Source organism: Oryctolagus cuniculus, chromosome X, assembly GCF_964237555.1.
Source record: "Oryctolagus cuniculus chromosome X, mOryCun1.1, whole genome shotgun sequence".
Classification (NCBI taxonomy): Eukaryota; Metazoa; Chordata; class Mammalia; order Lagomorpha; family Leporidae; genus Oryctolagus; species Oryctolagus cuniculus.
In genome coordinates this window covers 132,477,279-132,505,247 of record NC_091453.1, presented here as the reverse complement: position 1 = coordinate 132,505,247, position 27,969 = coordinate 132,477,279, and the positions used below count along the sequence as shown (strand labels likewise).

At 53.4% G+C, this 27,969-nt stretch overlaps 2 protein-coding genes and 1 pseudogene across 5 annotated transcripts in view; 1 reads left to right on the top strand and 2 right to left on the bottom strand.

The window, feature by feature from the left end:
- TEX28 (testis expressed 28) overlaps window positions 1-17,274 on the top strand; it is a 77,763-nt gene extending 60,489 nt beyond the window's left edge. Inside the window, exons 4-6 of one of the 2 annotated variants that reach the window (XM_017338568.3) lie at window positions 3-691; window positions 16,138-16,273; window positions 16,846-17,274. In XM_017338568.3, coding sequence (XP_017194057.2) covers window positions 3-691; window positions 16,138-16,273; window positions 16,846-17,202 — 1,182 coding nt within the window. In that variant the 3' untranslated portion in view covers window positions 17,203-17,274. Of the gene's footprint in view, window positions 1-2; window positions 692-16,137 lie in introns of both variants that reach the window. The other variant, XM_070066860.1, reaches the window with a different exon arrangement.
- LOC103345589 (protein mago nashi homolog pseudogene) lies at window positions 1,223-4,237 on the bottom strand (annotated as a pseudogene).
- Window positions 17,275-17,527: 253 nt separating the features above from the next.
- Window positions 17,528-27,765, bottom strand: OPN1MW (opsin 1, medium wave sensitive). 3 transcript variants are annotated; one of them, NM_001322264.1, is made up of 6 exons: window positions 27,631-27,765; window positions 23,832-24,128; window positions 21,745-21,913; window positions 20,840-21,005; window positions 19,953-20,192; window positions 17,528-17,724 (listed from the first exon to the last, which is right to left on the bottom strand). In NM_001322264.1, the coding sequence occupies exons 1-6, from the start codon at window positions 27,740-27,742 to the stop codon at window positions 17,614-17,616; spliced, it is 1,095 nt and encodes a 364-aa protein (NP_001309193.1). In that variant the 5' UTR covers window positions 27,743-27,765; the 3' UTR covers window positions 17,528-17,613. The 3 variants fall into 3 exon arrangements, with proteins under 3 accessions (NP_001309193.1, XP_069922406.1, XP_069922405.1); XM_070066305.1 differs by lacking the exon at window positions 27,631-27,765 and adding an exon at window positions 24,590-24,737 and having other exon boundaries at window positions 17,587-17,724; XM_070066304.1 differs by lacking the exon at window positions 27,631-27,765 and adding an exon at window positions 24,255-24,560 and having other exon boundaries at window positions 17,587-17,724.
- Window positions 27,766-27,969: the final 204 nt, after the last annotated feature.

The window sequence follows — 27,969 nt, the reverse complement described above, 5'->3', positions numbered from 1 at the left end:
AGACAGAATATGCCAAGAGCCCAAGCACAAGCCTCCCATCCAGCGTGCCTTCCTGCAGGTCCCTGTCATCCAGCGAGGATGGCCCCAGTGGTCAGTCCAGCCTCTTGAATGGGGAGCTTGCCCGAAACTTGCAGGACAGCATCAAGCACCGCATCCTCTACCTGGCAGAGCAGCTGCGGGTGGAGAAGACCAGTCGGGATGAGAACACCATGGGCTACCTCAAGCTGGTGTCCAGAGCTGACCGGCACCAGGCCCCGCACATCCGGCAGGCCTTTGAGAAGGTGAACCAGCGCACCTCTGCCACCATCGCGCAGATCGAGCGAAGGCTCCGTCAGTGTCACCAGCAGCTGCGGGAGCTGGAGGAAGGCTACAGGCCCAAGGACTCAGTGCTGAAGGCAGAGGGCAAGCAGGGCAACAGCTGTGAGTCCCCGACGCAGGACCGGAAGGAGAGCTTGGCCGCCAGCTGGCAGGATGGTGCAGAGAGCTGCCTTGCAGGCTCCCAGCCGGGGAAGTTCCCAGAGCCAAGGTGTGGGGCCCAGCATCGGAACTTGCTGTTGCACCAAGCCAAGGGAGAGCTGAAAGAAGTCAAGCAGCTCCCCTCTAGCCTGCAGGTGTCCTGTCAGAGCCTGAAGCACAAGTATCTGATGGACCTGCAGTTGTCCCTGGAGTCCCTGCAGGAGGAGAAATGCAGGTGAGGCAAGCCTTTCTCACGCCATGGCGCGGGGGACTAGGAGCAGGTGAGGGACAACCCCCGGGCCTCCGCTGTGGGACAGTGGGAGGGAGCGGGCTGCAGAGGCAGGGTGAGGGCACGTGGGAAGGACAGGTTCATGCTTCTGTTAGCCACTGGGCCCTGTGCTGGGCCTGCACCTGCCTTGCCCCTTGCTGGCGAATAAGGATGCAGCTGGGTGGGCTCTGCCAAGGCAGTGAGACAGCAGCTGCCTTTGACCACAGTAGGACAAGTCTGCAGCACCTGGTCCCAGTTAGGGACCTGCTGTGTTCTGGCGCTGTCTGCTGGGAAGCTCTGCCTGCCCCATCTCAGCCGTATGCCTCACTGAGCCAGGGCACAAGGTGGCGTGTTGGATACTCTTGTCAAAAACGACTGCCTTCTGGTGAATGCTTTCTTCCCACCTTGAAGTGGCTTCCTTTTATTCCCCTTATAGCAAGACTAGGGCCCACCGATTGAGAAAAGTGGAGGCATACTTGATCTCTCAAGGGATCCTCCCTACTCCTCTCGGGATCCTTCCTGAGGGCCATGCGGCCCGTCTCGCCACCATCTAGGAATCCTCCCGACAGCCCAGCCAGGGAGGGTGGTGCGGGCGAACCAACGCTCCTGCCATGTGCATGAAGATGAGAGCTCTGCAGTCCTTTTAGTGTCTACATGTATGCGGATACTTCAGTGAGTTCATGGAAGGGCCAGTGCTGTGGCGTGTGTAGACTGGGCCTCTGCCTGTGGCGCCAGCATCCCACGTGGGCACCGGTTCCCGTCCTGGCTCCTCCTCCTCTAGCCTGGCTCCCTGCTGATGACCTGGGGGAGCTGTGTGAGGATGGCCCGGATGCTTGGGCCCCTGCATCCACATGGAGGACCCAGAAGAGGCTCCTGGCTCCTGGCTTTAGATCAGCCTGGCTCCAGGCATTGCGGCCATTTTGGGGGTGAACCAGTGGATGGAAGACCTCTCTCTGTCTCTCCCTCTCTCTGTGGCTCTGCCTTTCAGATAAGTGAATAAAATTAAAAAAAAAAAAAGTAAGTTCATGGAAATGGAATTAACAGGCAATTGTATTCGGGTACAAAAAGTTGTGAAATCTAGCCCTACTTTTTTTTCATACTATGCACTTCTCCTAAAGATTTATTTTATTTATTTGAAAGGCAGAGTTACAGAGAAAAAGAGAGGGAGAGAGTTCTTCATCCACTGGTTCACTTCCCAAATGGCCACAGAGGCTATGACCGGGCCAGGTGGGAGCCAGGAGCTTATTTGGGGTCTCCCACATGGCTACAGGGACCCAAGCACTTGAACGATGCTCCACTACTTTTCCAGGCACACTAGCAGGGAGCTGGTTTGGAAGTGGAGCAGTCAGGGCACAAACCAGCACCTATATGGGATGGTGGCACTGAAAGCAGTGGCCCAACCCACTATACCACAGCGCCAGTCCCATCCTCTCTATTTTTTTGAGGTTTATTTATCTGAAAGACAGAGTCATGGGGGTGGGTGAGAGAGAGAGAAAGAGAGAGAGAGAGAGAGAGAGAGAGAGAGAGAGGTCTTCCATCCGCTGGTTCATTGCCCAAATGGCCACAACAGTAAGGGCTGGGCCAGACCAAAGCCAGGAGCCAGGAACTCCATCTAGGTCTCCCACATGGGTGGCAGGGGCCCAAGCAATTGGGCCAATTTCTGATGCTTTCCCAGTTGCATTACCATGGAGATGGATCAGAAGTGGAGCAGCCAGGACTTGAACCGGTGCCCATATGGGAGGCTGGCATTGCAGGTGGTGGCTTTACTCACTGCACCACAGCGCCAGCCCCATAATGTACATCTTCATGAACTTTTTTTTTTTTGACAGGCAGAGTTAGACAGTGAGAGAGAGAGACAGAGAGAGAGGTCTTCCTTTTTCTGTTGGTTCACTCCACAAATGGCTGCTGTGGCCTGCGCGCTGCGCTGATCCGAAGCCAGGAGCCAGGTGCTTCTCCTGGTCTCTCCCATGTGGGTGCAGGGCCCAAGGACTTGGGCCATCCTCCACTGCACTCCCGGGCCACAGCAGAGAGCTGGACTGGAAGAGGAGCAACTGGGACAGAATCTGGCACCCCAACCGGGACTAGAACCCGGGGTGCCGGCGCTGCAGGCGGAGGATTAGCCAAGTGAGCCATGATGCCGGCCCTTCTTGAACTTTTTTTAAAAAAGATTTATTTATTTATTTATTTGAAAGGCAGAGTTACAGAGAGGCAGAGGCAGAGAGACAGAGAGAGAGAGAGAGAGAGAGAGAGAGAGAGAGAAAGGTCTTCCATCCACTACTTTACTCCCCAGATGACTACAGCAGCCAGAGCTCTGCCAGTCTGAAGTCAGGAGCCAGGAGCCTCCTCCTGGTCTCCCACAGGGGTGCAGGGACCCAAGGACTTGGGCCATCCTCCACTGCTTTCCCAGGCCACAGCAGAGAGCTGGATGGGAAATGGAGCAGCCAGGACTCAAACTGGCCCCCATATAGGATGCCGGCACTGCAGGCAGTGGCTTTACTCGCTATGCCACAGCGCAGGCCCCCTTCATGAACTTTTTGAAGACTGCTTGTTTATATGGGTTTCCAAATTTTTAGATCAAAATAAACTTTTTTAGTTCAGTCTTCCATGAGCTTCCTTTTTTTAATTATATGTTTATTAGGCAATAGTTTGTCATTTATAAAAAATATTATACTGGGGTTAGCACTGTGGCTTAATGGGTAAAGCCGCTGCCTGCAGTGCCGGCATCCCATATGGGCACTAGTTTGAATCCCGGCTGCTGCACTTCTGATCCAACTCTCTGCTATGGTGTGGGAAAGCAATAGAAGATGGCCCAAGTCCTGCAACCGTGTGGGGGAACCCAGAGGAAACTCCTGGCTTCGGTTCATCTATCTCAGCTCCAGCCATTGTGGCAACTTGGGGAGTGAACCAGCAGATGGAAGACCTCTCTCTTTCTCTCTACCTCTGCCTCTCTGTAACTCTGCCTTTCAAGTGAATAAATAAATCTTTAAAAAATAAAAAATAAAAAATTACCCTGACATACACAAAATTTCCTGAAAATGGTAATTAAAAACAACTGCTCCTACCCCCTCATGTTCAATCTGGATTGGTTTAATCTTGAAGTGTAGTCTGATAAGAATGAACACCAAGGCTTCAAGTCCTGGACAGGATAAGATACTTGCAAGCCTTCTGGATCCTCGGATTGATTGATATCAATAAGGGAACCAGTTTTCGATGTTGTAAAAGAAATGTGTTCCTCTCCAATGACAACTTTAAGCCCCTGCCAGCCCACTCAGTCAGCAGGGGGCTGCAAAGCAACATCTTCTTTGGTCATTTCACCATCATCAATTATTCTCTTCAGCTCCTCCATCTCCCTTCTCTGTACCTAAGCCTCTTTTCTAATCGTGACGTAATTTTTGTAATTTGTTACTGTTGGCATATCTCACTTTCCTGTTGGGTCGGAACTCAACCTCCAGGAACTCGTGGCCGAACCTGTCCTTGTGATGCCCATAGTGGCGTAGATAAGTCACTCTCCATGGCTGGTAAAAAGCAACCAAGAATGAACTTTAGAGCAAACCGTACCGCCACAGTCTGCATCCAGCACTGACGTTTATCCATGGACTTTCTTTTTAATATTTATTTATTTGACGGAAGGAGGAAGGGAGGGAGGGAGCGAGCGAGCGAGCGAGCTTCCCAGTTTGCCAGTTTACTCCAGAAATGCTGGGGGGCTGGGACTGAGCCAGGCCAAACCTGGGAGCTAGGAACTCAATCTAGGTCTCCCATGTGGGTGACAGGAACCCAATTACTTCAGCTGTCATGGCTGCCTCCCAGGGTCTGCATAGGAGGAGACGAGCCAGGAGCCAGAGCTAGGAATGAATCCCGGGAACCCTGGTGTGGGATGCACGCGTCTTAAGCCATGTCCTAAATGCTGACTAAATTACACCTGCCCCATCCATGAACTTTTTGAAGTACCCACATATGTAGAATTTGAGTTACTTTTAGGTGGGCTGCAGAATCACCTCTTAACAGTTCCATCTCGTCCCACCTCTTATAGTCCACAGTGGGATTTAAATTTCAACATGTTTTGGTGGGCATATTCAAACCATATCAGCCCCAAACTGTTGGGAGTCCTAGCTCCCAGTACCTGGGAATGCCATTTAGAAAACATCACGTGGAAACAGGGCTGTGGCAGAGGTACTGAGCAGGACTGACACGCAGTCATGCTGCAGCCAGGTGGGCCCCGACTCCAGAAGCACTGGTGCCTCGGGAGAAGGGGGCTCTGGACGGCCGTGTGCGTCAGGAGGAGGCCATGGAACACGAGGGCTCAGGATGCAGCGCCGGGAGCCAGCGAGGCCCAGAGAACATTCCCCTCACAGTCCCGAAGGAGCCCGCCCTGCCGCCCCTGGCTCCCGGACCCCCAGCTGCTGGTAAGGCTGCGGGGCCTCTGGCCCTTTGTTCCTGCAGCCCCTGGACACTCCTGAATTCACCTTGGCCTTGGGCTCTTCTCTCATCTCTCCTTGAATGGTCTGCTCAAACTACTGTGCTCCATCATGACCTCTCCACTTACTGTTCTGTGAACATTTTTATTGAGGCGCGTTTGCTTACAGTGAAATTCCTTGTAAGCGTGGCTATACGATATAATGAGCTTTTACCAGAGCCATACAGCTGGGCAAGTAAGATCCCAGTAAAGAGCTCTTCTCTCCAGAAAGTTCCCTCATGTACTCTTCCTGTCTTTGCTTCTTCCGCTCAGTGTACTTGTTTGGAGATTCATCCAAGTTTCAGAATGCGTGCAGGGCTCACTCAAGAACCGAAAGTTACTTACCCATGAGTCCGCTCCAATTGGAGCTATTGTGAAAGAAGCAGCTGTGAACACTCTTGCACGAGTCTTTCTCTAAACATACGCTTTCCTGTGTGGAATTGTTGCATACTAGGCTAAGTGTATGCTTCAGTGCTAAAGAATCTGATAGGCTGTTTGCCCAGAGTTGGTATGAAACGTCCAGTTGCTGCCCACACTTTCCAGTGTTCAGTGTGGTCAGTCCTGCAGATTTCAGCCTTTCAGGTTCAGCCACAACTTGGTGAACTTAAACTCTAAAATTCTGTCACCCTAACCCACATTTTCTTAACCTGAGCACTATAGACATTTTAAACTAAATGATTGTCTGTGGTGGGGACTTCCTGCGCATTGGAGGAGGAGTAGCCGTGGCCCTGGTCTCTACCCACTGGATGCCAGTAGCACCCTACATTCATTTCCTGTTGCTGCCATAGCAAGAGATACTCAACTTGGTGGCTGCAAATAGCAGAAATGTAGTCTTTCACAGTTCTTCAGGCCAGAAATCTGAAATCAGTGTCACAGGGAGACTCTTAGTTTGTGGCCACGATCATTCCAATCTTTTTTTAAAAAAACTTATACACATTAATAAGGATTTTTTAAAAAAATATTTGTTGGGGCCGGGGCCATGGTTCATTTGGTTAATCCTCCTCCTGTGGCTTTCTCCTTCTGCTGCTTTCCCAGGACATTAGCAGGGAGCTGCATCAGAAGTGGAGTAACCAGGATTCGAACTGGTGACCAAATGAGATGCTGGCACTGCAAGCAGTGGCATAACTAGCCATGCCACAGTGGCGGCCCCTCTAATAATTTTTTTGTAAAGATTTATTTATTTATTTGAAAGGCAGAGTTACACACAGAGAGAAGGAGAAGGAGAGGGAGAGGGAGAGGGAGAGAGAGAGAGAGAGAGAGTCTTTCATCTGCTGGTTCACTCCCCAAATGGCCACAACAGCCAGAGCTGGGCCAGACCAAAGCCAGGAACCAGGAGCTTCTTCCAGGTCACCCATGCGGGTGCAGGGGCCCAAGCATGGGCCATCTTCTACTGCCTTCCCAGGCCACAGCAGAGAGCTGGATCAGCAGTGGAGCAGCCAAGATTTGAACCAACGCCCATGTGGGATGCCGGCACAGCAGGTGGCGGCTTTACCCAATATGCCACAGTGCTGGCCTCTTTTTAAAAGATTTATGTATTTATTTGGTAGACAAAATTACAAAGAGGGGAAGAGACAGAAAGAGAAAGATCTTCCATTTGCTGGTTCATTCCCCAAATGGCCATGGTAGCTGGGGCTGGGCCAGTCCAAGCCAGGAGCCTGGAACTCCATCAGTGTCTCTCATATGAGTGGTAGGGACTCAACCACTAGGATCATGTTCAGCTGTTTTCCCATGTGCATTAGCAGGGAGCTGGATAGGAAGTGGAGCAGCCTGGACTCCAACCAGAGCACATACAGAATGCTGGCATCACAGGCAGTGCTTAACCTGTTCCCCCATGATGCAGGCCCCATCATTTCAATATTCAAGGCCAGCATCCTCAACTCTCTCTTTGCTCTGTCTAAACATGGTCTTCCCTCTGTGTGTCTAGTCTCCACCCCCCCCCACCCCCTCTCATAAGAATACATGCGATTGGGGCTAGCACTGTGGTGTAGCAGGTTAAGTTGCTATCTGCAATGCCAGCCTCCAGATATAGGCAGTAGTTTGGGTCCCAGCTGCTCCACTTCCTATCCAGTTCCCTACTAATGGCCTGGGAAAGCAACAGAGGGTGGCCCAAGTCCTTGGGCCCCCATGTCCATGTGGGAGACCCAGATGAGGCTTCTGGCTCTTGGCTTTGACCTGACCTAGTCCTGGCTGCTTCAGCCATCTGAGGAGTGAACCAGCTGATGGAAGATCTCCCTCTCGGTCTCTGTCTCTCCTTCTCTCTGCAACTCTGACTTTCAAATAAATAAATAAATCTTTTAAAAAAAGAAATACATGTGTGATTGCATTTATTTTTAGTAGACAATTTTTTTTCTTTTTAAAAATTATTTGAGAGGCAGAGCTACAAACAGAGGGAGAGACAGACAGAAAGATCTTCCATCTGCTGGTTTACACCTCAAATGGCCACAGTGGCCAGAGCTGGCTGAGCTGAAGCCAGGAGCCAGGAGCTTCTTCTGGGTCTCCCACGTGGGTGCAGGGGCCCAAGGACCTGGGCCATCTTCTGCTGCCTTCCTAGTCCATAAGCAGAGAGCCAGATTGGAAGAGGAGCAGCTGGAACACAAACCGGAGCCCATATAGGATGCTGACGCCACAGGTGGAGGCTGAAACTAGCACACCGGTGATTGCATTTAGCCCCGACAAGGGTAATCCAGAATAATCTCTACAATTCTGTACCCTTTACCTGATCACTTGTGGGAAATCCTTTCTTTGCCGTATAAACTAACATTCACAGTTTCCAGGGATTAGGACATGGTTATCCTTTGGGGGGGGGGGGTATTTGTTAGCCTACCATGTCCTACCTTTGGTCTGTGACAACCAGAGCTGTCTCCAGTCATTGTCAGATGTCCTTTGAGGGGCAGTTCATCAACAGTTGAGAAGCACTGTCCTAGCTCCGTGAAACTAGTGCCTGCAACGTGATGGCCACATCTCTGATGACCAGTGATGTTGCGCTCCCTCTAATGTGCTTATTGAGATCCTCAGCCACTCTATCCCTCCCTTCCCTACTTTCTCTTTCCTGGCACTACTCACCACCTAAAGTGATCTCCATTGTGCACATATTCATTTGCATTGTCTTGTTCTCATAAAAATGTTAGACCATTCAGGGCAGCTACCTTGTTTGAGTCACTGCCAAAAACTTTTTGGTATATGATGGCTGTTCTGTGAGTGCCTGCTTCCTGGATGAATCCCAGTGCTTTATTCCTCCCCCAAGCCGACCTAGGTCTCCCTCTGGGCCTGCCACCCCATCCCCAACATGTGCCAAGACCACATCTGCGGTGTCTTGAGAATATCAGGGCAAGACCAGAAGGGTTGATTTTGGATTGAGGGCCGGCCCAGCCTCCTCTCTCCAAGGTGTTTCCTGAATAGCCTTAGACAATGGGTCTCCAGTTTGTAATTCTCAGTTTCCACATATGGAAACTGGAGGGAATATTGATCCTCTTACTGGTGGAACTGTTTGGATAATTAACTTAATCAATTCTTGTGTTTGAGCCCCAAGTAGATGCTCATGAAACTGAATTCGTAACTTTTTTCTGCTTCCTATCTGCAAACTAAGTCCTGAGAGATTGGAAAAGAAAATTGTTAATGGTTCTTGATGAATTCAGCAATGGAGTACCCCAGGTTGAGGAGCTGAAGGCTTTGGCCAAGTTCTTGACCTGATCCTGCCTTCCTCTTCTTTCTCTCAGGCAACACCTGTTGAGTTCCTTATCTTTGCCCCCTTCTCTTCTCCACTAGCATTATGATTCCTCCACCCACCTCATTACTTGGGTTCCTTGTTGTTTTCCAGAAGCTTTGTAGGCCCACCTCCACTTAGCTGACAGTCTTCTTCCATGTCTCCTTCACAATCTGCTGGCAGAGGTTCTGAGACAAGAAGCTGCTCAAGTCACACAGCAGCTCACTCTTTGTCAGGGGCTGGGGGACAGGAGATTAGGGAGCTGCTGCTTAATCTCTGCAGGGTTTTCTTTTGGCTTGATGAAAGTGTCTGGGTATAAGTAGTGGTGGCTGTACCACATTGTGAATATGCTAAGTTCTACTCATCCACTTTTTTTTTTGACAGGCAGAGTTAGACAGACAGAGACAGAGAGAAAGGTTTTCCTTTTTCCGTTGGTTCATCCCCAAATGGCCGCTACAGCCAGTGTGTTGTGGCCGGTGCGCTGTGTCGATCCGAAGCCAGGAGCCAGGTGCTTCCTCCCGGTCTCCCATGCGGGTGCAGGGCCCAAGCACTTGGGCCATCCTCCACTGCCTTCCTGGGCCACAGCAGAGAGCTGGACTGGAAGAGGAGCAACCTGGACAGAATCCGGCGCCCCAACTGGGACTAGAACCCGGGGTGCTGGCGCTGCAGGTGGAGGATTAGCCTAGTGAGCCGTGGCGCTGTCCACTTGTTCACTTTTAAATGGAGAATTTTTTGTGATATGAATTTCCCCCCAATAAAACAGGTTAATTAAATTTGAAAAGAAACTGCTCAAGTACCAAGTGGGCAAAAACTTTGTCCTTGCTTTGTATTTCTGGCTGTGTTCACAGATCATGTATATATTGGATCTAAGTTCCCATCAGACCAAAATTACCCTCAAGTGACCACGACGAGTCTCTGTGCTTTGCTTTCCCTCCTGTATGTCAGGTCCTTGGAGCATACAGATTCTAGTTCCTCTTTGCTAGGAATGCTCTGGAATGATTTGCTTGAAGACAAGATTTGAATAGCAGAGGCTTCACTGTGACTCTGGGAGCTCTCGGCCCTGGATATCCAGTATTGGACTAACTGCCCTCAAGGTGCCCTCAAAGGCCCCCGTGGAAGGCTCATTTCTTCCAGGATGTCAGCCCCTGCAGCTCAAAGCACCCTGTGTCTTTGGATCTCTGAGGAGGCCTTGCCTAGGGTCTGAGCTGCTGTCTGAACTGGTCCCTCTCTTTCCTGTTTTATTGAGGCAAAAGGCAGGTATCCTATCAGTTCATCTGTAAATATTTCAGTGTGGATCTGAAATCAGGATCTTTTTGTCAATACAACCTAAATGCCACACATAAATGTTTTGAGAACAATTCTTTACTATTCAATATCCAGTTAGTGTTACCTGATTGCCTCCTATATGCCATACATTCCCTTTTATTTCTAAAGCGTAATTTTGCTGGGTATAGAATTCTAGGTTAGTACTTACTTCTTTGCAATAAACATTTTGAAAGAAACATTCCCTTCTGATTTCCTTTGTGCCTGTTGAAAAGGTGCTGCCAGGCTTCTTTGCCACTTCTTTGAGCATTATCTGCCTTACTTCCTCTAGTTCCTGTAGAGATTTTCTTTCATTTTGGTGGTTAGTGGTTTTGCTATGGTTATGCCAAGTGTGATCTTTCCATTCATCCTGAGTGGGGTTTGCACAACTCTTTGGATTTGTGGCTTGATGTCTTTAATTACTTTAGGAAGTTCTCCGCTGAAGATCCAAGGATTGGAATCTTTTCAAATATTGCTTCTGCTCTATTATCTCGCCCCTTCTAAGACTCCAGTTGCATGATGTTAGATCTTCTCATTCTATCTCCATTTCTCCTGGCTTGCTGGCTGTATTTTCCAGCCTTTTGTCTTCATTCTGAATATTTGCTTCTGAACCATCAGCTTCAGAGTCAAGGAAACTATTTGCCTGGGTCTAATCTGCTCTTAAGCCCATGCCACAATGCCAGCCCCTCTACATCTTCCCTCTTACCAAAAAAAAAAAAAAAAATCAAGAAATCGTTCTATGGGACAGGTATTTGGCCTAGTGATTAGGATGCTGGCTAAGATACCCTGTCCCACATTGGGAGTACCTGGGCTCTACACCCAGCTCCAGTCTCCTGCTAATGTGTACCTGAAAGGCAGTGGTGATGGCTCATGTAATTGGATCCCTGTCACCCTTGTGGGAGACCTTCTAGGCTTCTGGCTTTGGCCTGGGCCAGGGTCAATTGTTGCAGGCATTTAGGGAATGAACCAGCAGATGGGAGCTTTCTCTGTGTCAGCCTCTCTCAAATAAACAAATACATTTTAAAATATTTTTTTAAGTTAAAACAACCAAAATGGGGCCGGCATTGTGGCATAGTGGGTTAGGCCGCTGCCTGCAGTGCCAGCATCCCATATGGGCACCAGTTCAAGTCCTGGCTGCTCCACCTCTGATCCAGTCTCTGCTATGGCCTGAGACAGCAGCAGAAGCTGGCCCAAGTGCTTGGACCCCTGCACCCGCATGGGAGACCCAGAGGAAGCTCCTGGCTTCTGGCTTCGGATTGGTGCAGCTCCAGGCATTGCAGCCAATTGGGGAGTGAACCAGCAAATGGAAGACCTCTCTCTCTCTCTCTGAGTCTCCTTCTCTTTGTGTGTAACTCTGACTTTCAAATAAATAAGTAAATCTTAAAAAAAAGGCAACCAAAAGAACTGTTTCAAGATTCTTGTCCACCTCCAGCCATTGTTCTCTGCTTCCTATGCTCCACCCCTTCCTTGACTCTGGCACAGACTGTGGAAGGCATCCATGTTAGGAATACACTTAACCTCGCCAGAGTTTTCCAAACTGTTGATCCTTCCTTTAAAAATAAAACAAAAACACTGGGGCTGGTGTTGTAGTGTACCAAGTAAAGCTGCCACCTGAAATACTAGCATCCCACATGGGCACTGGTTCAAGTCCTGGCTGCTTCACTTCTGATCCAGCTCTCTGTTAATGCACCTGAGAAAGCAGTGGAAGATGGCCCAAGTGCTTGGGCCTCTGCACCTGCATGGGAGACCTGGGTGGAGTTCCAGGCTCCTGGCTTCAGCCTGGCACAGCCCTGGCCACTGCTGCCACTTGGGGAGTGAACCAACGGATGGAAGATCTCTCTCTCTCTCTCTCTCTCTCTCACTCTCTCTGTCTCAGTAACTCTGCCTTCCAAGTAAATAAATCAGTCTTTAAAAATAAATGAACGTTGCTCATCCTGAGCTTCTGTGGCACCACTGTCCCCTGGCTTTCCTCTCAGGCTCTTGCTGGTTTATCCTCTTCCACTTGACCTTCATATGTGTGTGTGTGCCTCAGCCTAGGCCTTTTCCACAGTTTATACCCTCTCCCTAGGGGGACCACCTGTCCATCTCTATCTGCCACTCAGCAAGTCAGTGCTCTACATGTACTATCTGCTTAATACCGAAAACAAACACAATGGGTTGATGGTGTTATCGTTACTGCTGTTTTGTTAATTCTCTGGAGCGCAGGCTCAATGACATGTTCAAGCAGGTGCCAGAGAGGAGACTTAAATCTGGGGCAACTTGACTCAGAACCAGTGCACTGAATCATTTCCCTTGCATCTACAAGTTTCCTCTTGGCCTCGTGTTCTTCCCTGGACCCTGTGCTTCTCACCTTCAACCTCTCTGACTTCAAGGAGGAAGTAGGGGGAGGCAGTTTCCCAGCACCCCTCATCACCTCCACCCAGAATATGTCTCTTTCTTTGGGTCACAGCTTTCATTCCCTGTCACCCTCTTTGGGGACTTTGGAAGTGCAGTCTCTCTGTCGTATGTCTGCCATCCTAGGTGGTTTCTTGGAGTCTTTCTTTCTATGATTAAACATGGTCTTCCCTTCCCAGTCAGACTTTTGTGGAGTTCTTTCCAACTCCTGTCTCCCACTCCACAGGGCTTGGTCACCCCAAGTTCCTGAATGGATTTCATCTCGACAGTCAGTTGTCACTCTGTCCCCCTTACTTTGCTTGACTGTCCAGTTATATTTGATACTGTTCACCATTCTACCCTCAAACATTTGCTAACCTTGACTCCCAGGCGGCCCCACTGTTCTGGCGGTTTCCTGTCACTTGGGCTTTTCCTTGGGTGGCTCGACGCTACTCCCTGGTGCTCCCACTTGCACGTGTGTTCAGGTGAGCTCGCCCATCTCAGGATACCTGCCCACACCTGTGCTCCTCAAGCCCTCCTGTGCTCACGCCTCCGTCTTCACTTCTCTTCTAGGTTGCCGGCCGTTACGTTATGTTCTAGCTTAACTTGCTGAAAGCCAGTTCTCAGAGGTGATCAAGAATACACCGCCAGGGCCGGTGTTGTGGTGCAGTGGGTTCAGCTGCTCCTTGGGACACCTACATCCCATATCGCAGTGCCTGGGATCAAGTTCCACGTCTGCTTCCAATCCAGCTTCCTGCTAATACACCAGGGAGGCTGTAGATAATGTCTCAAGTACCTGGGTCCCTGCCACCCACATGGGAGACCTGCATGGAGTCCCTGACTCTTGGTTTCAGCTTGGCCCAGCCCTGGCTCTTTGCGGCCATTTGTGGTGTGAACCAGCAGATGGAAGATTTCCAATCTCTCTCTCTTTCTCCCTCCCTCCCTTACTCTGTGACTCCCTAAATGCCTGCAACAACTGGCACTGGACCAGGTCAAAACCTGGAGCTTGGAACTCAATCAAAATCTCCCTTTAAGAAAAAGAATTTACTCCTTTGAAAAAACAGTTAAGTTTAGGACAAGCTGTATGGGAGAGGGTGATCTTAACAGCTTGGGGATATTTGGATATTTGGGGATGTTTTAGTCGACAAATAAACATTTTCCAGAGTGTTCCATTTGCCTCTTTGGCTAGAGGTATTGGACAGACAGCGGTCCTTGATCAAAGAAGTGAGAGAGAGGGAGGAGTCAGTCATGTTGGAGGGAAAGGACCTGGGGGTGGAGAGGAGGGGAGGCTGAGGAATGTCTTTATGAAAATATCATTGATGAACATCTTCTTTTTAAGATTTATTTATTTGAAAGTGTTAGAGAAGGAGAGGCAGAGATAGATAGACAGATAGACAGATAGACAGATAGACAGATAGATAGATAGATAAATAGATAGAGGTCCTCTAGCCACTGGCTCACTCCCCAAATGGTCACAATGACTGGAGCTGCACCGATCCGAAGCCAGGAGCCAGGAGCTTCCTCCTGGTCTCCCATGCGGGTGCAGGGGCCCAATCACTTGGGCCATCCTCCACTGCTTCCCAAGCCGTAGCAGAGAGCTGGATCGGAAGTGGAGCAGCCAGGACTCAAACCAGCACCCATATGGGATGCCAACACTGCAGGTGGCGGCTTTACCCGCTTTGCCACAGTGCCGGCCCAGATGAACATCTTCTTACTCAATAATCTATTCAGGAATACAGTCACATATTCTTGGATTGGTGCACAACCTATTCTTTGACTGCATGAGGAGCATTGTCATGAATATGCACGTGGGCAGAGTCCATGTGGTGAACATTCTCGGGGGCCAGGTCCTTTGTGTTAATGGAAAGACAGTATCAAAGAGTCTGTTTGCGTCCTGGACCCCCTGCTGCCTCCCTGTGTCTGTGAGCAGTAGCCCAGGCCCACTTCTCGACAGGGGCTCAGGGCAGAGACAAAGGACACAATTCATGCATTGCTATTAGGAAGTGGCTTTTCATGTGTTGCTTTTCCACAAATAAGCGGTGAGCTTATTAGCTAAGTAGGGGACCTCTCCACAGCTTTGTCAAGCAAATCCTGGGAGCAGGACTGAAGGGAGGCCCTGGCTTGTCCTCCCTGCCTCTGTGTGAGTACCACCCACGTTGCACCCTCCTCCTGGGCTCCCCTGCCATTCTGTGGGCTCCAGGGCTCTTGGGTGCCTTCCCTCTTTTGCAGTGCCCCGCCTCCCGCCAGCTGGTGTCAAACGTGTCTGACCATTGCCCTAAATGATGGTGCCAGAGCCCCCCCCCAGCCTGGCCCCTGTCCTTCTGACCTGTCCTTCACTGTCTCCAAATATGGATGTGCAAAAGAGTGTGTAGGTGATGAAACACTCGAAGCCCCAGCTGTCCCGAAGCTTCACATTTGCCATAGCTTCTATTTTTTAAAGAAATAAGACTGTAGAAGATTCAGCTGAAACTGTTTACTGCTCCCTAACCTCATCCCTATCCACCTCACTGTCTTCACTTGGGTGCTTATATTTTTCATACATTTTAAAATATTTATTTATTTATTTGAAAGTTAGAGTCACACAGAGAAGGAGAGGCAGAGAGAGAGCGGTCTTCCATTCGCTGGTTCACTCCCCAATTGGCTGCAACAGCCGGAGCTGCGCCGATCTGAAGCCAGGAGCCAGGAGCTTCCTCCAGGTCTCCCACGTGGGTGCAGGGACCCAAGGACTTGGGCCATCTTCCACTGCTTTCCCAGGCCATAGCAGAGAGCTGAATCAGAAGTGGAGCAGCCGGGACTTGAACTGGTGCCCATATGGGATACCGGCACTGCAGGTGACAGTTTTACCTGCTACAGCACAGCGCTGGCCCCTTTTTCACACATTTTTAAAAATAATTTCATTAGTCATATATTTCTATGCACAATAAGTGATGATGTTTTGCTTGTGTTTTTTTTTCACAACTCTGTTGAGGTATAATTTGCATGTCACAATGTGCTCAACATTAACTGCATTTCACTGATCTTTATTAAATTTACTGAGTTGTGCAATCATTTCCACAATCCAACTTTTTTTGTCCTGCTTCAACCAGCACCATTATCTAACCCCACAAGATGTTTACCGTTCCCAGAAGAAACCCTGGCCCCAGGCCCTGGCGCCCACTCATCTGCTTGTGGCTCTACAGAGGGGCCCCTTCTACATTCCGCATGCGCGGAGTCGTGCGCTGTGTGGCCCTCTGTAAGCGCATGCTGAACTCTGCTACTGCATGTTTGTGGAATTCCATAGCAGACACAGATAGTTTAGATCTTCCCTTCTACACCTGCTTTTTGTAAAACTCGTACTAAACAGTAAGTATATAGAAAATATGCCTGAATATGGGCTTGTGTGTCTGTGTGTGTGTGTGTGTGTGAGACTGATGGGAGTTTGGGGGATTCCTAGGAGACCCCGGAGGAGGGGGCAGCCCATGCCTGGCCCCAGGGCAAGCGGGGGAAAGCGGCATCACACCGCAGTCTAGTGAGGGGTGCTCCTGTCGGCGCGGGCTCTGGGCAAGGTGCTGAGGGAGGAGCGCTTTCTCTTTTGTTTCTAAGACGAGCAGTGCTGGAAGAGCAGGTGAATGAGCACCTGCAGGGGCACCTGGATGAGATTTACCACCTCAAGCAGAGCCTGGCCGCCACTGAAGAGAAAATGGCCTATTTGTCCTATGAGAGAGCCAAGGAGATATGGGTGAGAATGTGGGCTGGGCTGCAGGCGCCCTCTGAGGCCAGTGAGAACGATGGAAGAAGGAGCACCCCTCTTCCCATAGCCCAGACTGAGGCCAGAGCCACAGCCTCCCGCCACCCCCTCGCGAGAGTTCCAGGGCAACACACACTGTTGCTGCAGGGCAGGCAGCGCCCAGCCTCCACCGGGCTCCCCTCCGTACCATTCAGCTCAGCTGCTTTGGGAACTTGGGCTGTGCAGGTCTCACAGTCCAAAGCTGTTGCTGGAGCCCAGCCCAGAGTCTGTGACTCCAAGACCTGGGATGGGGACAGAATGCCCGCCTTGTATCTGGCTTCCCGCCACCCCACCCTCTGCCAGCCCCATGGCCGTGGGGAGCAGGTCCTCCGGGTCGGGAGACAAGGGATGCTGGCCTCTCACAGCAGCTCTGAGTCTCCCTGTCTGTCCAAAAAGAGCCAGCGCAGCTGTGCTGCTTGCACGTGCGCACACACACACACACACACACCTGCCACTAGCTCCATTGAGTGGCTGCGCATTCTGTGCTGCCTTGTGCCAACCAGCTGTGTTTTTGTGGCCTGCAGGAAGTCATGGAAACTTTCAAGAGCCGAATCTCCAGACTGGAAGCTCTGGAGCGAGTCGCTCAGCTGGAGATGACGGAGAACCTCCGAAGCCGCCCCAGGGAGTTTCTGTTCATCTTCATGAGCCTGCTCCTCACGCTGGCCACTGTCCTCCTGGTCCTCGTCTCCACCGTGTGTGCCTGCCCCTTGTCCCTGGTCAACTCCCGCCTGCGCACGTGCACCATCCTCGTCCTGCTCGGGCTCGGGGCGCTGGTGTGGCAGAAACGACACGCCATCCCCACCGTGGCCTGGCAGGCGTGGATCCCCTCCCGATGGAGACTGGATGCCAAGGACTCCAAGCCCCCGTCAGATGGATCTTAAGGGGCCAGGAGTGCCTCCTGCCTGAGAATGCCGAGTCCCCCCCTCCTTGTGGGTGATGAGGGCCCCCAGTGAGCACGGCCACCCCAGCCACTCGGATTCCATAGCCGCCAGCCTGGTGCGATGGAGGCACATGCCCACGCCCCCCACGCTCCGGTTTGCCTCAGTCCTTCCACGCGCCCCATAGTCCCGAGGCTTGGGCAAGATTAAAGTCTGTAACGCGCCGCTCTCGTCTCTGGCCCTCTCGAGACCCCGCGCCTGAGCACGGCAAGGCCCAGGCAGCCCGAAGTGCAGTGGCAATGTGGGAGACGTGTTCGGTTTTAGCAAAGAGAAATTACATTTGTTTCATGGGGATGGAGAAGGAGGGGACGGGTGGCCAAAGCCCCGGTGGGTGCGGCAGGTGGGAGGCAGATGTCACGCAGGTGACACTGAAGAGACGGATGAAGCCTCTGTTCTGGAGGCGCTGGAGAGCTCAGAGCTGTCCTCGACCTTCTTTCCGAAGAGTTGCAAGATGCAGTTTCGAAACTGGGGGGACAGAAAGCAGCGCTCAGCAGGGCAGGGAAGGCCGGGGCGCTGTGCTACAGCTCAGGCTCCCGCGTGCCCGAGTGGCCCCCGGCTGACGTCACACCTCCCTGCTCCCGTCCAGAGCTCTATGAGGGGATGGAGCAAAGCTCCGCTGTTCCCTGCCCGTGGTCAGTCTCCATGCCGGTCATCTCATTTAGCGATGCGGACGGTGACCAGTGTGGGTTGAACTGGGTCACCCCAAAAGAAAGGTCTGAGTCCCGACCGCTGGAGCCCAGGGATGTGTCCTCATTTGGAAATACGAGGGCACTTCAAAAAGTTGGTGGAAAATGGAATTAAAAGGTAAGTTTATTTTGGTGCAAAAAGTTTCATACCCCTGACGGTTGTTGGCAGGGTACACACTTCCCATGCGCCTCTGCAGATGTGATGAAGATGTGCGCAAGGGAAGGTGGGACACCGTCCGAGTGAAGAGGGGCAGCTGCACTCGGGCAGAGAGGGAGGCTCAAGGCGGGCATTATAGGGGTGCACCTTCGAGTCCAGCAATGGCGAGAGAGGCAGGGAACTTGGGGGAGCAGGCATTTCTCTTGTTTGAAGCCACCCAGTCTGTGGTGGCTTATTATACGGCAGCCCCAGGACACTTGTACAGGGACCAACAGTGGAGTCAGCTGTGGGACCCACGCGTACAGTGAGTCACCTCGGCAATACATGGCAAGAGGCTCAGAGGCATTGCACTTCAAGGGAGTGTGATTGCTATCTTGTTTCTGGTCCCGGAGTCTTGGCACGAGGTGAGGACTGGGTGAACAGCACTCAAGCCACCTGCCTCTGGTACCAGCAGGGCTCTGCCCTTTGCTGGTTGACTGCTAAAGACATCCGGGCCATCCGAATTTCTCAATGTGTATTTTGTATCATCACAAACTAACTGCAATGTTTTCAGAACCCAGACCATAGGTGTTGCCTAAATATTTCGGGCCTATTCTTGAATATCTCCTACCCCCTGTATCATCAGAATTCTCCAACGACAACAAAGAATTGTTAGCACTAATAACAGTAGAAAAGCCGGCAGCAGCTAAGGCCGAGGAATGTGTTCACCAAAGTCAGCCAGCATCGCCTTCCTGGGCACCCACAGTGTGCCAGACCCTGCCCCAGGGGGTACAGCAGGGAACAAGAGCTGAGTTCTCCGAGCCTCGGCCAGTGCACAGCAGGTGCTGAAAGAAAACTTCGAAAGGCCTCCCAGTGCAGAGGTTCGCCTAGGGGAGGGGGCTTCGGGAGGGAGAAGGGAAAGAATCGGGTGAAGACCATGCTTGACAAGATAGCTTTGGTTTCCAGCCAGCGACGCCAGACCTAAAAAGACACCCTTGCCACAGACAGGAAATGGGTATGGGCATGTCAACTACGTAGTTCCCAGGAATCAGGTGCAGGACTGGTCCTGCCTGTGCTGTTTGGAAATCGCCAGGATGAATGCATGCCTGAGGAACTCAGCCCTCACAGCCGCTTGGGCATGTAGGAGCCAGGGTGGGGCAGCCGTCAGATGGATGAGCAGAGGGCAGTGGGTTGGGAGGGGTCTGGTGAAATGGGAGGCCCCTGGGGGCGACTGCACCTTAATGAAGTGTCCATAATCACGAGGTGATGAGCCTCGTGAGGTCATCCAGAACCTACCAGGAGAGTCCCGAAGTCATGGGCGACTCGCTGAGGCCCAAATGCAGGCTAATGGTGGTTCCTGTCGGACGGGATCTTGGGCGAGACCACAGTGCCTGCCTGCTGAGCTGACCTGTGGCCGTGTGAAAGCCCTTTCTTGACCAGCACAGGCAAGAAGGGACTGGTTTTGTTCTTATAGAAGAACAGACTCAAAAAATTAAGAGTTTGAAAACAGGAAGAAGGTGGTCAAGAGAAGCGTGGAGTCTGTACGCTCTGGAGGGTGAGCCCAGGGTACACGCAGACCTGCACACTACACCCTAGAGCGTGTGTACTCCAGGGGAGCCCCGGGGGCCCGAGAGCAGAGCTCTCCAGCACCACAGCAGGGAGGTGCACGACACGCAGATGTGCTGGGCTGGGATCAGCACAGGGTTCCTTCGGCTACGGGCTGGGGCTGGGCCAGGTGCTGAGCCTTTTCCTGGTCATTAGCAGGCAAGTGCTCTGTGGGCTCCTTGTTCGAGATGCGATTCCAAGTGGGTGTCCCCCCGGATGCTTCCGGGCTCTATAGTCAAGCTCCACCTCCTGATGGTGTTACTTACCTGCCGATTCATGAAGACGTAGATAATGGGGTTGTAGATGGTGGCACTTTTGGCAAAGTAGGATGGTATGGCAGCCACCAGAGGGTGGAAAGAGTAGCCAGGGTGGGCAGTAGCAAAGCATGCGAAGAAGGTGTAGGGGCCCCAGCAGAGGCAGTATGCAAAGACCATCACCACCACCATGCGGGTCACCTCCTTCTCAGCCTTCTGGGTGGACTCAGATTCTTTCTGTTGCTTAGCCACCTGGAGAAAGCAGGACAGTGAGTGGAGCCATCACCCAGGGCTCTTGTCTGAAGGGGCTCCATGCTGCCATTGCTTGGGCAGTGAAGTCAGAGAGGTGGCAAGATCAGGGCAGCCCAGGAAGAGGGAGGCCTGGGGAAGAGCAGCCAGCGGTCAGCCCCACCCTGACTTGGGTCACAACCTGCCTCAGGCAGCCACAGTGGCCCTCAAGGGCTGCCTGCCAGCTTTGAGTGGCAAGCAGCTGGCCTGGCCTGGGACTTCCCCTAGACCTGGGCTCAGGGCTGAGCGTGGAGGCCTAAATGGATCACTGGAGAAAGAGCTACGAATGAGAGAGGGGACAAGATGGGAAATGGGGGGCGGGGTGGCGAGAGCAGGTGGGGTTTCTGGCTCCTCCAAAGAGCGGGCAGGCAGCCCGGCTCTCCCCATCCTGCGAGCTGAAGACGGGGGACCTGGGGCTGGAACTACCGCCTGCAGCCAGAAGTGCGCAGTGCATCCCCGAAGGCACTGAGCATTTTCTTCCAGGGGCAGAATCCTCGTATCTGAGGAGTCGCAGGGACTGGCGGGGGACAGGAGAGCACCCTGGGTGAGCCCTTGGGCCAGCCTGGACAGCCCGCCAGGCACGGCTGAGGCCAGCGGGGCACGGGGCTTACCGTGCGGATGGCCATCCACACTTGCAGGTAGCACAGCACGATGACGCTGAGTGGGATGATGCAGCACGTGACCATGAGCACCATCATGTAGGACTGCACGCCCGGGTACGAGGTGCCGCTGAACACGTCCGGGCCGCATGAGGTCTTCAGGCCGTAGGGCCAGTACCTGGGGGGGGGGGGGGTCAGCAGCCCAGGGTCACTCACGTGGATGGGGTTTGGCTCTGTTTCCTAATGGAGGTGGATTCATATTACATGAATTCCCCGTGTGAAAGTGAACAGCTCCGTGGGATCCAGGCCACTGCCAGTGTTGTGTAACCTCCACCTCTACGTCTGGAAAGAAACCCTCGGGCAGCATCTTGGTAAATCCCGGCCCGGGTGAAGGCCTCACACCTCCCCTGTACGGTTTCCGCGACGACATCAGTGCGCTCACAGTGTTGTGTGGTTAGAGCCTCTCTCCAAACACGGCTCATTCATGTCGTCGTCACATCAGACAGCAAAATGCATCGTCTTCAGCCCGGCCCTCAAACGTGAGCCCTTTGCTTGGAACTTGGCGGTTCTCCGCAAACAAGCAGCTTGGCTAAGATACCGTGGACCTGCAGGCCCACGCGTGCTTCCAACTGGGGCAGCCTCTGAAAGGGGGGCCCAAAGTGTGCAAGGAGCAGGCCTGGCACAAGGCTGCTGAGAGGGCCCTGTGGTGCCCTGAGTTCCCTTCCGGCCACAACGATGGCCCGGGCTCATGCTCGGAGGAAGGAGGGCCCATTTCTCTCTGTTGCAGCCAAGTGGAGTCAGACATTCACTGCCATTGCGTGCTTTGAGGCCTTGGAGGCCCAGCGACAGGAATTGACGTGCCCAGAAGCCACCAAGTCTGACTGGCCCCGCTCCATCCCAAACCCTTGCATCCTTACCTGCTCCAACCGAAGATGGGAGGGGCCGTCCATACAGCAGCCCAGATCCAGGAGAAGGCGATGCCTGCGATGGCCAGCTTGGCATCGAATCTCACGTTGCCGAAGGGCTTGCAGACCACCAGCCACCTCTCCCAGGAAATGATGGCCAGGGACCAGAGCCCCGTGATCCCTGCGGGGGAGAGCACCAGGCGAGGGCTTCCAGCTGAGACGAGGAGGACTGGCCCACCAGCATCACCTCTCCCTTCCCTTCAAGAGAGACGGCTGGCGCCCACCCAGCAGCAAAACCCGGGCCTCCACAGTGTTTTAGGGTTCAGGGTGATGGACAGGCCTCTCGGGTAGTTGATTTCTCTAACACCTGCTTGTCACTTTTCTTCCCCATCTCATTCTGCCTCTTCTGCCTGCTTCCTCCGTGAGCACCGACCCTAGTGGCCTAATGTCTTCCCCTCCGTTTTCCTACTTTCTTCCTCTGCCTCCCCTCCCCTCCCCCTCCCCTTGCCCCACACTGGAGTGTGTGTGCTTGACGCCACACTGGGGCTCCTGCCTCCAGCTCCCTGTTGATCTGCTAATGCAGACCCTGGGAGAAGCAGTGACGACTCAAGTACTTGAGTCCCTACCACCGCCCAGGAGACCTGGGTTGAGTTCCCAGCTCCCAGCTGCAGCCTGGCCCACACCTGGCCTTTGGTGGTATTTGGGAAGTAAACCAGTAGATGGAAGTGCTCTTTCAAATATTTAAGACTTGGGTAACCATCTTGCAGTATAATTGGCTGCCTTTGTAATCTTATGGATCTCATTTTAAGCATTTACAGAGAGGCTTCCCAGGAGGCCAAGGGTGTCCATGGCATTAAAATGGGTGCCAAAGAGCTGGCTGCTCGGTACCAGAGTGACCCAAGAGCGGACCATGAGCAGAGACAAAGCAGAGATGGGGCCGGCGTTGTGGCGTAGCGAGTGAGGCCACTGCCTGCGGTGCCAGTGTCCCATGTGGGCGCCGGTTTGAGTCCCGGCTCCTTCACTTCCGATCCTGCTCTCTGCTGTGGCCTGGGAGGGCAGTGGAGGATAGCCTGAGCCCTTGGGCCCCTGCACCCACGTGGGAGACCCAGAGGAGGCTACTGGTTCCTGGCTTCGGATCAGCACAGCTCCAGCCATTATAGCGAACTGGGGAGTGAACCAGCAGATGGAGGACCTCTCTCTCTCTCTTTCTCTCTCTGCCTCTCCTCTTTCTGTGTAGCTCTGGCCTTCAAATAAATAAATACACCTTTTTAAAAAGCAGAGACAGTCTGGGACGTGGGGGCCACTTTGGGGAGGAACTTTGCCTGGCCTTCCCCGGTCACTGCACTTGTGTACTGTGGCCAGCAGCATCTTCCCCACGACAGGCACTTCAATGGAGGGAGAGGCCAGAAGGAGTGGCGAGCAGGCTAGGGTTGCAGTGGCTCTCCCACCTCCAGCCGCCTCCTCCCCAGGCAAAGTCCCAGCTCCTGAGCATGGTGCCCGGAGCCCCCGGACCTGGGCCCGCCTGCCTTGCTCAGCTCACTTGCACTCTGCTCCCCTCCTCTGCTTCCCCGGCCGCCACTCCCTCCTGGCCTCTCCTCGCCCGTCCTTTCTGGGAGGACTGATGGCGGTCCCGTGTGGCCACTCCCTGCGTATACAAGGCCTGGCGCACAGCTGGGGCTGGAGAGAGGGATCCGGACTCTGTTTCAGAATCTGGAACTCTCTACTGGGAACTGCATCTTCCCCCAGGGGGAGCCAACACAGGTGAGCTGAGAGCGTGTGCATCCCAGATTCGGGGGCAGGGGGTACACATTCTGCCAGAGCCCTAGAGTCCTCCCCTCTCATACTGCTCTGGGACTGTCTGGCTGTGTATGTGGCTCCTCCCATGCCAATCACACAGCCCCAAACTAGCCATGGGACTCCGGGGGGTGGGGGGAGTGGACTTCAGCAACACATGTGCAGCAAGCCGTGCCCATAGAAGCCTCCAGAACCCTGCAAGCCCGTCTTGCCGCCCCTCTGGTGACCTTGGCCCAGCTTCACCTCGTAGATTGCACACGTACAGCACACCCATCTCATCCAAGCCTGGGCCCCCACCAGCTTACCACACAAGGACACAGTGTAGCCCTCCACAACACACAGAGGGTGGCCCAGCACGAAATAGCCGTAGAACTGGTTCACCACACTGATGGTGCTGGCGATGACGGTCTCTGCTAGGTCAGCCACTGCCAAGTTCACGAGGATCCAGTTCAGAGGGTGACGCAGCTTCTTGAACCTCATGGTGGCTACCAGCACCAGCCCATTTGTGAAGACAGATGCGATAACCACGAGGATCATCCAGGCACTGGTGAGGTGGTACACCCACCGGGGAGCAATGTGGAAATTCGGGCCTTCGAAGGGGCCTGGAGGCAGGAGGCACAGGGTAGAGAGGGGAGCCAGGCCACAGCGTCACTCACCGGCACTAGATCTCGATCCCATCTTTCCATGCCCCCTCCCAGGCTTCTGCGCCCTGCTGCCGCTCCCCTCACCTTGGCAAGCAGCCCATTCCCTGAAGCCAGGGGCCGGTGCCTGGGGGTCCCTCGCACTGGCACCTTGAACTTAACGGACGACTCAGGCTTCTGGTCCTGCACGTCTTTCTATTGTGGCAACTTTGGCCAGTGTCCTGGGTCCCTTCCATAGATGAGGTTAGCAGCAGCCTTCCCGAAGCCTTGCCAGCTTCCCCAGGCTCTTAGCTTGCTTCCTCCCAGGAGCCGACACAGTGAGAAGTCTGTGCCCGTGGCAGTGGCCAGTGCAGAGTCCTCTCCAGACCCCGGCTGTGCTGCACCTAACTCGCAGCCTCCAGAACAGTGACAAATGAGCTCACCGTTTGGAAGCCACCCCGTCTAGGGCCATTTCTTATCGCAGCCTGCACTACGACCCGAGAGGCTGACTCCTCTTCTTCACAGACAGCGGTCAGCGTATAGCAGGTGCGCAGAGAACGAGTGGATTGTGTCTGCCCCTGAATTCAGATCTGGAGCTCTGCTCTGCAGGCTCAGCGTGCGAGCAGATTTGGAGGTGGAGATACGCACATGGGGCGGGCCACGGGACAAGAACAGCAGAGAGGCTTCCCCAAGCCGAGGAACGCCATGGACCAGCGGAAGCATGGAAGCTGAAGACCGCTGTGGCACGCCTTCTCCCTGGGAGCCCCTGAAGGAAGCGCCCCGTCGCCACCTTGACCCCAGACGCCGGGCCCCATACTTGAGCGCCAAGACCTTCCTCTTGTGTGAGGCAGCTGGTGTGTGGTGCTGTGTCACGGCAGACCCAGGAAACCCGTGTAGCACAAAGGACGGCTAATGCATCTTGTCATGACACAGCGGCTGTCCACCCATTGTGTTGGAAGGAACTTTCTCGCCACCACTGGAAAGGGCTGCAAACCCCAGGCTCTGCTGCCTTATAGCACGGTCTCATGGCAAAACCTCAATGCTAACTAACTTAAGAAAAGCAGATTCCTTGCCTACGGCTAAGAGGGAGGTATAAACATTACCCCAGTGCAGCCGGACCCTGTGATGCCATTTGTCCCTCCCAGAACCCTGCACAGGATCTGTGAGCAGTAGGGACAGTGAGTTGACAAGTCAAGGCTGTGCGGTCTTAGTCTCTGTTGCAGACAGGAGCAGAGCGAACCAGTGGGGCTGCTAATGGACCCCAGGTCAGAGAAACCCCAAGCCACAGGCAGGTCTTCCCCGGCTGCTGCAGCAGATCTGTGTGGGCTGGGCAGCTGAGAGCAGGACTTTGGAGCACTCCCATTTGTAGGCAAGTGCGAGGTGGAGGAGGGGCCAGGAGCTTCCAGCATAGCGACCAGAGGAGCCGTCCCAGCCTGGTCCCCTCCTCTTAAGACCCTGGCTGGGACGCTCACATACTGCCCCGAGCGCCTGAGTTCGTCTTCGCTTGGCTCTGCTCCCGATCCCAGCTTCCTGCTAGTGTGCACCCTGGGAGGCAGCAGGTGAGGGCTTAAATGATTGGGATTCTGCTACCCACATGGGCAACCGAGATTGAAATCCCAGCTCCTGTGTTGGCCTGGCCCAACAGTAACTGTAGTGGGCATTTGGGAAGTGAAGCAGCAGATAGGGATGTACTTGCTCTCCCTCCCTCCCTCCCTCCCTCCCTCCCTCCCTCCCTCCCTCCCTTCTTCTCAAATAAATCAAAATAAATAAAATTAAACATATAAAAGGAGGAAGGAGTGTAGGGAAGGGTGGGCAGAGAATCTAGAATTCTTTCTAGATTGTAATTTGGAGCCCTGTATATTTTGTTACATGATTATGAAGCAAAATTAAATAGAAAGAACAATCCCTGAAAACAAAAAATAAAAACAAATGGACTTAAATGTATTTCTACTCAGAGGGCCTGCCCGAAGGGACTTGCCAGCACACTGGTTGGACTACACAGCCTAGGATCCTATAAAAATGTTGTGCTGCGGTGATCACATTCATGGTGGTAGTGTTGGTATCATTATTTTGAGGCGTGTGTGTTGAGATAAATTATGTGATATTCTCTCTCACTCTACCCAAAGCCCTGGAAAACAGGCGATCTTACCAAAATACAGCCTGCCTCTGAGTGGGCCTTCAGATCAACTAGCAACCTACAGAAAACTAACAATGAACAGGTCTGAGGAGCCATGTGTGAAGTGTGGGCCAGTCCAGGCACAAGTGACTAGTCTTCTTCAATCAATCAATCAGTCAGTAGCAGGGCTAGTGCATGGCCAGCAGCAGGCCATACGACCACTGGCTCGAGTCCCAGCTGCTCCACCTCGGATCCAACTCCCTGCTAATGCGCCTTGGAAAGCGGCAGCAGCTGGTCTGGTCCAAGTGCTTGGCCTCGGCTACCCATGTGGGGAACCTGGATGGTCAGGCTCCTGGCTTCGCTTAGCCCAGCCCTGGCCGTTGTAGCCATTTGGGGAGTGAAGCAGTGAATGGAAGATCTCGGCCTGTCTCTCCCAACTTTCAGAAAAATGGTAATGAATGAGGTCAGTCTGTCTCTCCGTGTTTCTGTGCCTTCCCGATACAATGAAAAGCAATGGATAAATGAGGCATTTCCTGAAGATGCTTGCATTTGGTTCCAAGAATCGGTGGAAAGGCTTAGCGGAGGGACGCTCAGTGATAGGCGCCAGAGTTCACTGCGACCTACTGTGGGAGATGCTTGAGGTTTTGCAAACAGAAACACCAACTCTTGGCGAAAGGCATCTCATGCGGCGGTGAAACGGGGGGTCCCTGGGAGTGTGCTGCTCCCGTCCCAGCAAGGAAAGCTGGGGCACTGCACCCCGCCCTCCCCGAGAGATACTGCCAACTCAAGGAGTGAGTGTGGCTCTGAGGAGGGCCCCCACCGGGTGCCAGGTGCCTGGGGTGGAGCTGGGGGTGGGGGGAAGAGCAGCGTCCTGACTGGCAGCTCCCCATGGGGCTGTCCTGTTGAGTTTCCAGATTTCTGCTGGGCCCAAGTGCTCTCTCCCAGGGCCGCTCAAAATGGAGAGGCTGCCCTGGGCCCCAAGCAGGGCTCTTCGCCCCCACAGCTGTGCAGCCAACTGGGCACAGCTGGACGAGATGACTGCACAGTCTCAGCCAACCTGAAGGCTCTGGAAGTCGCTCACCCTCCCCGGGGGCACCCTCTCCCGCCTGTCAGGGTCTCCAGGTGAGTTGGTGCAGGCAGGCGGATGGGACCAGGGTTCCACGCTATGGGTGCTCAGCGCTGACGGAGGGGTCCCGAAGACAGAGCTAACGAACTCTCCCTGGAACACAGGTTCTCCGAGGGCCTTGGAGCCCGTGTGGTTTGTATTTGGAAAGAACCCTCCCCCTTCATGTCATCATCAGACCTACGGGAGACCCTCTCGGCTGCTGGGCTGTGCAGAAAAGACACTGCCCTGGCCTGCCCGCTCACCTCTCGTGGAGTTGCTGTTGGTGTAGGTAAAGATGCTCGCCTGGGTGCTGTCCTCATGGCTCTCCGGCGGCTGCCCGCCAGCCAGCATCTGGGGGCCCCACGGCTGGGTCATGGCTGTGCAGAGCCCTGTCCCTGCCACCGCCAGCCCTGGCACACTGCTGGGGGTCATGGCGCTTTATACCAGCCTGCGGGATCAGCCGGGGCCTCCTCACCTTAGAAGCTCCCAAACCTGTCGCCATCTGATTGATCTCTTAATTGGGCTGGGACTTAGACCTCCTCCTCCTCCTCCTCCCACCCGTTGCTTCCCTGCTCCTAAGGTCAGCCTGCAGGGGCAGCTCA

What these genes read in the sequence shown, in the direction of transcription:
- OPN1MW (NM_001322264.1), bottom strand. Translation starts at nt 27,742, where the DNA reads ATGACCCAGCCGTGGGGCCCCCAGATGCTGGCTGGCGGGCAGCCGCCG. An exon ending in CTACACTGTGTCCTTGTGTG is followed by an intron (nt 21,914 to 23,831) that starts GTAAGCTGGTGG and finishes TCTCCCCCGCAG; the next exon opens with GGATCACGGGGCTCTGGTCC. An exon ending in TGTGGATGGCCATCCGCACG is followed by an intron (nt 20,193 to 20,839) that starts GTAAGCCCCGTG and finishes TGCTTTCTCCAG; the next exon opens with GTGGCTAAGCAACAGAAAGA.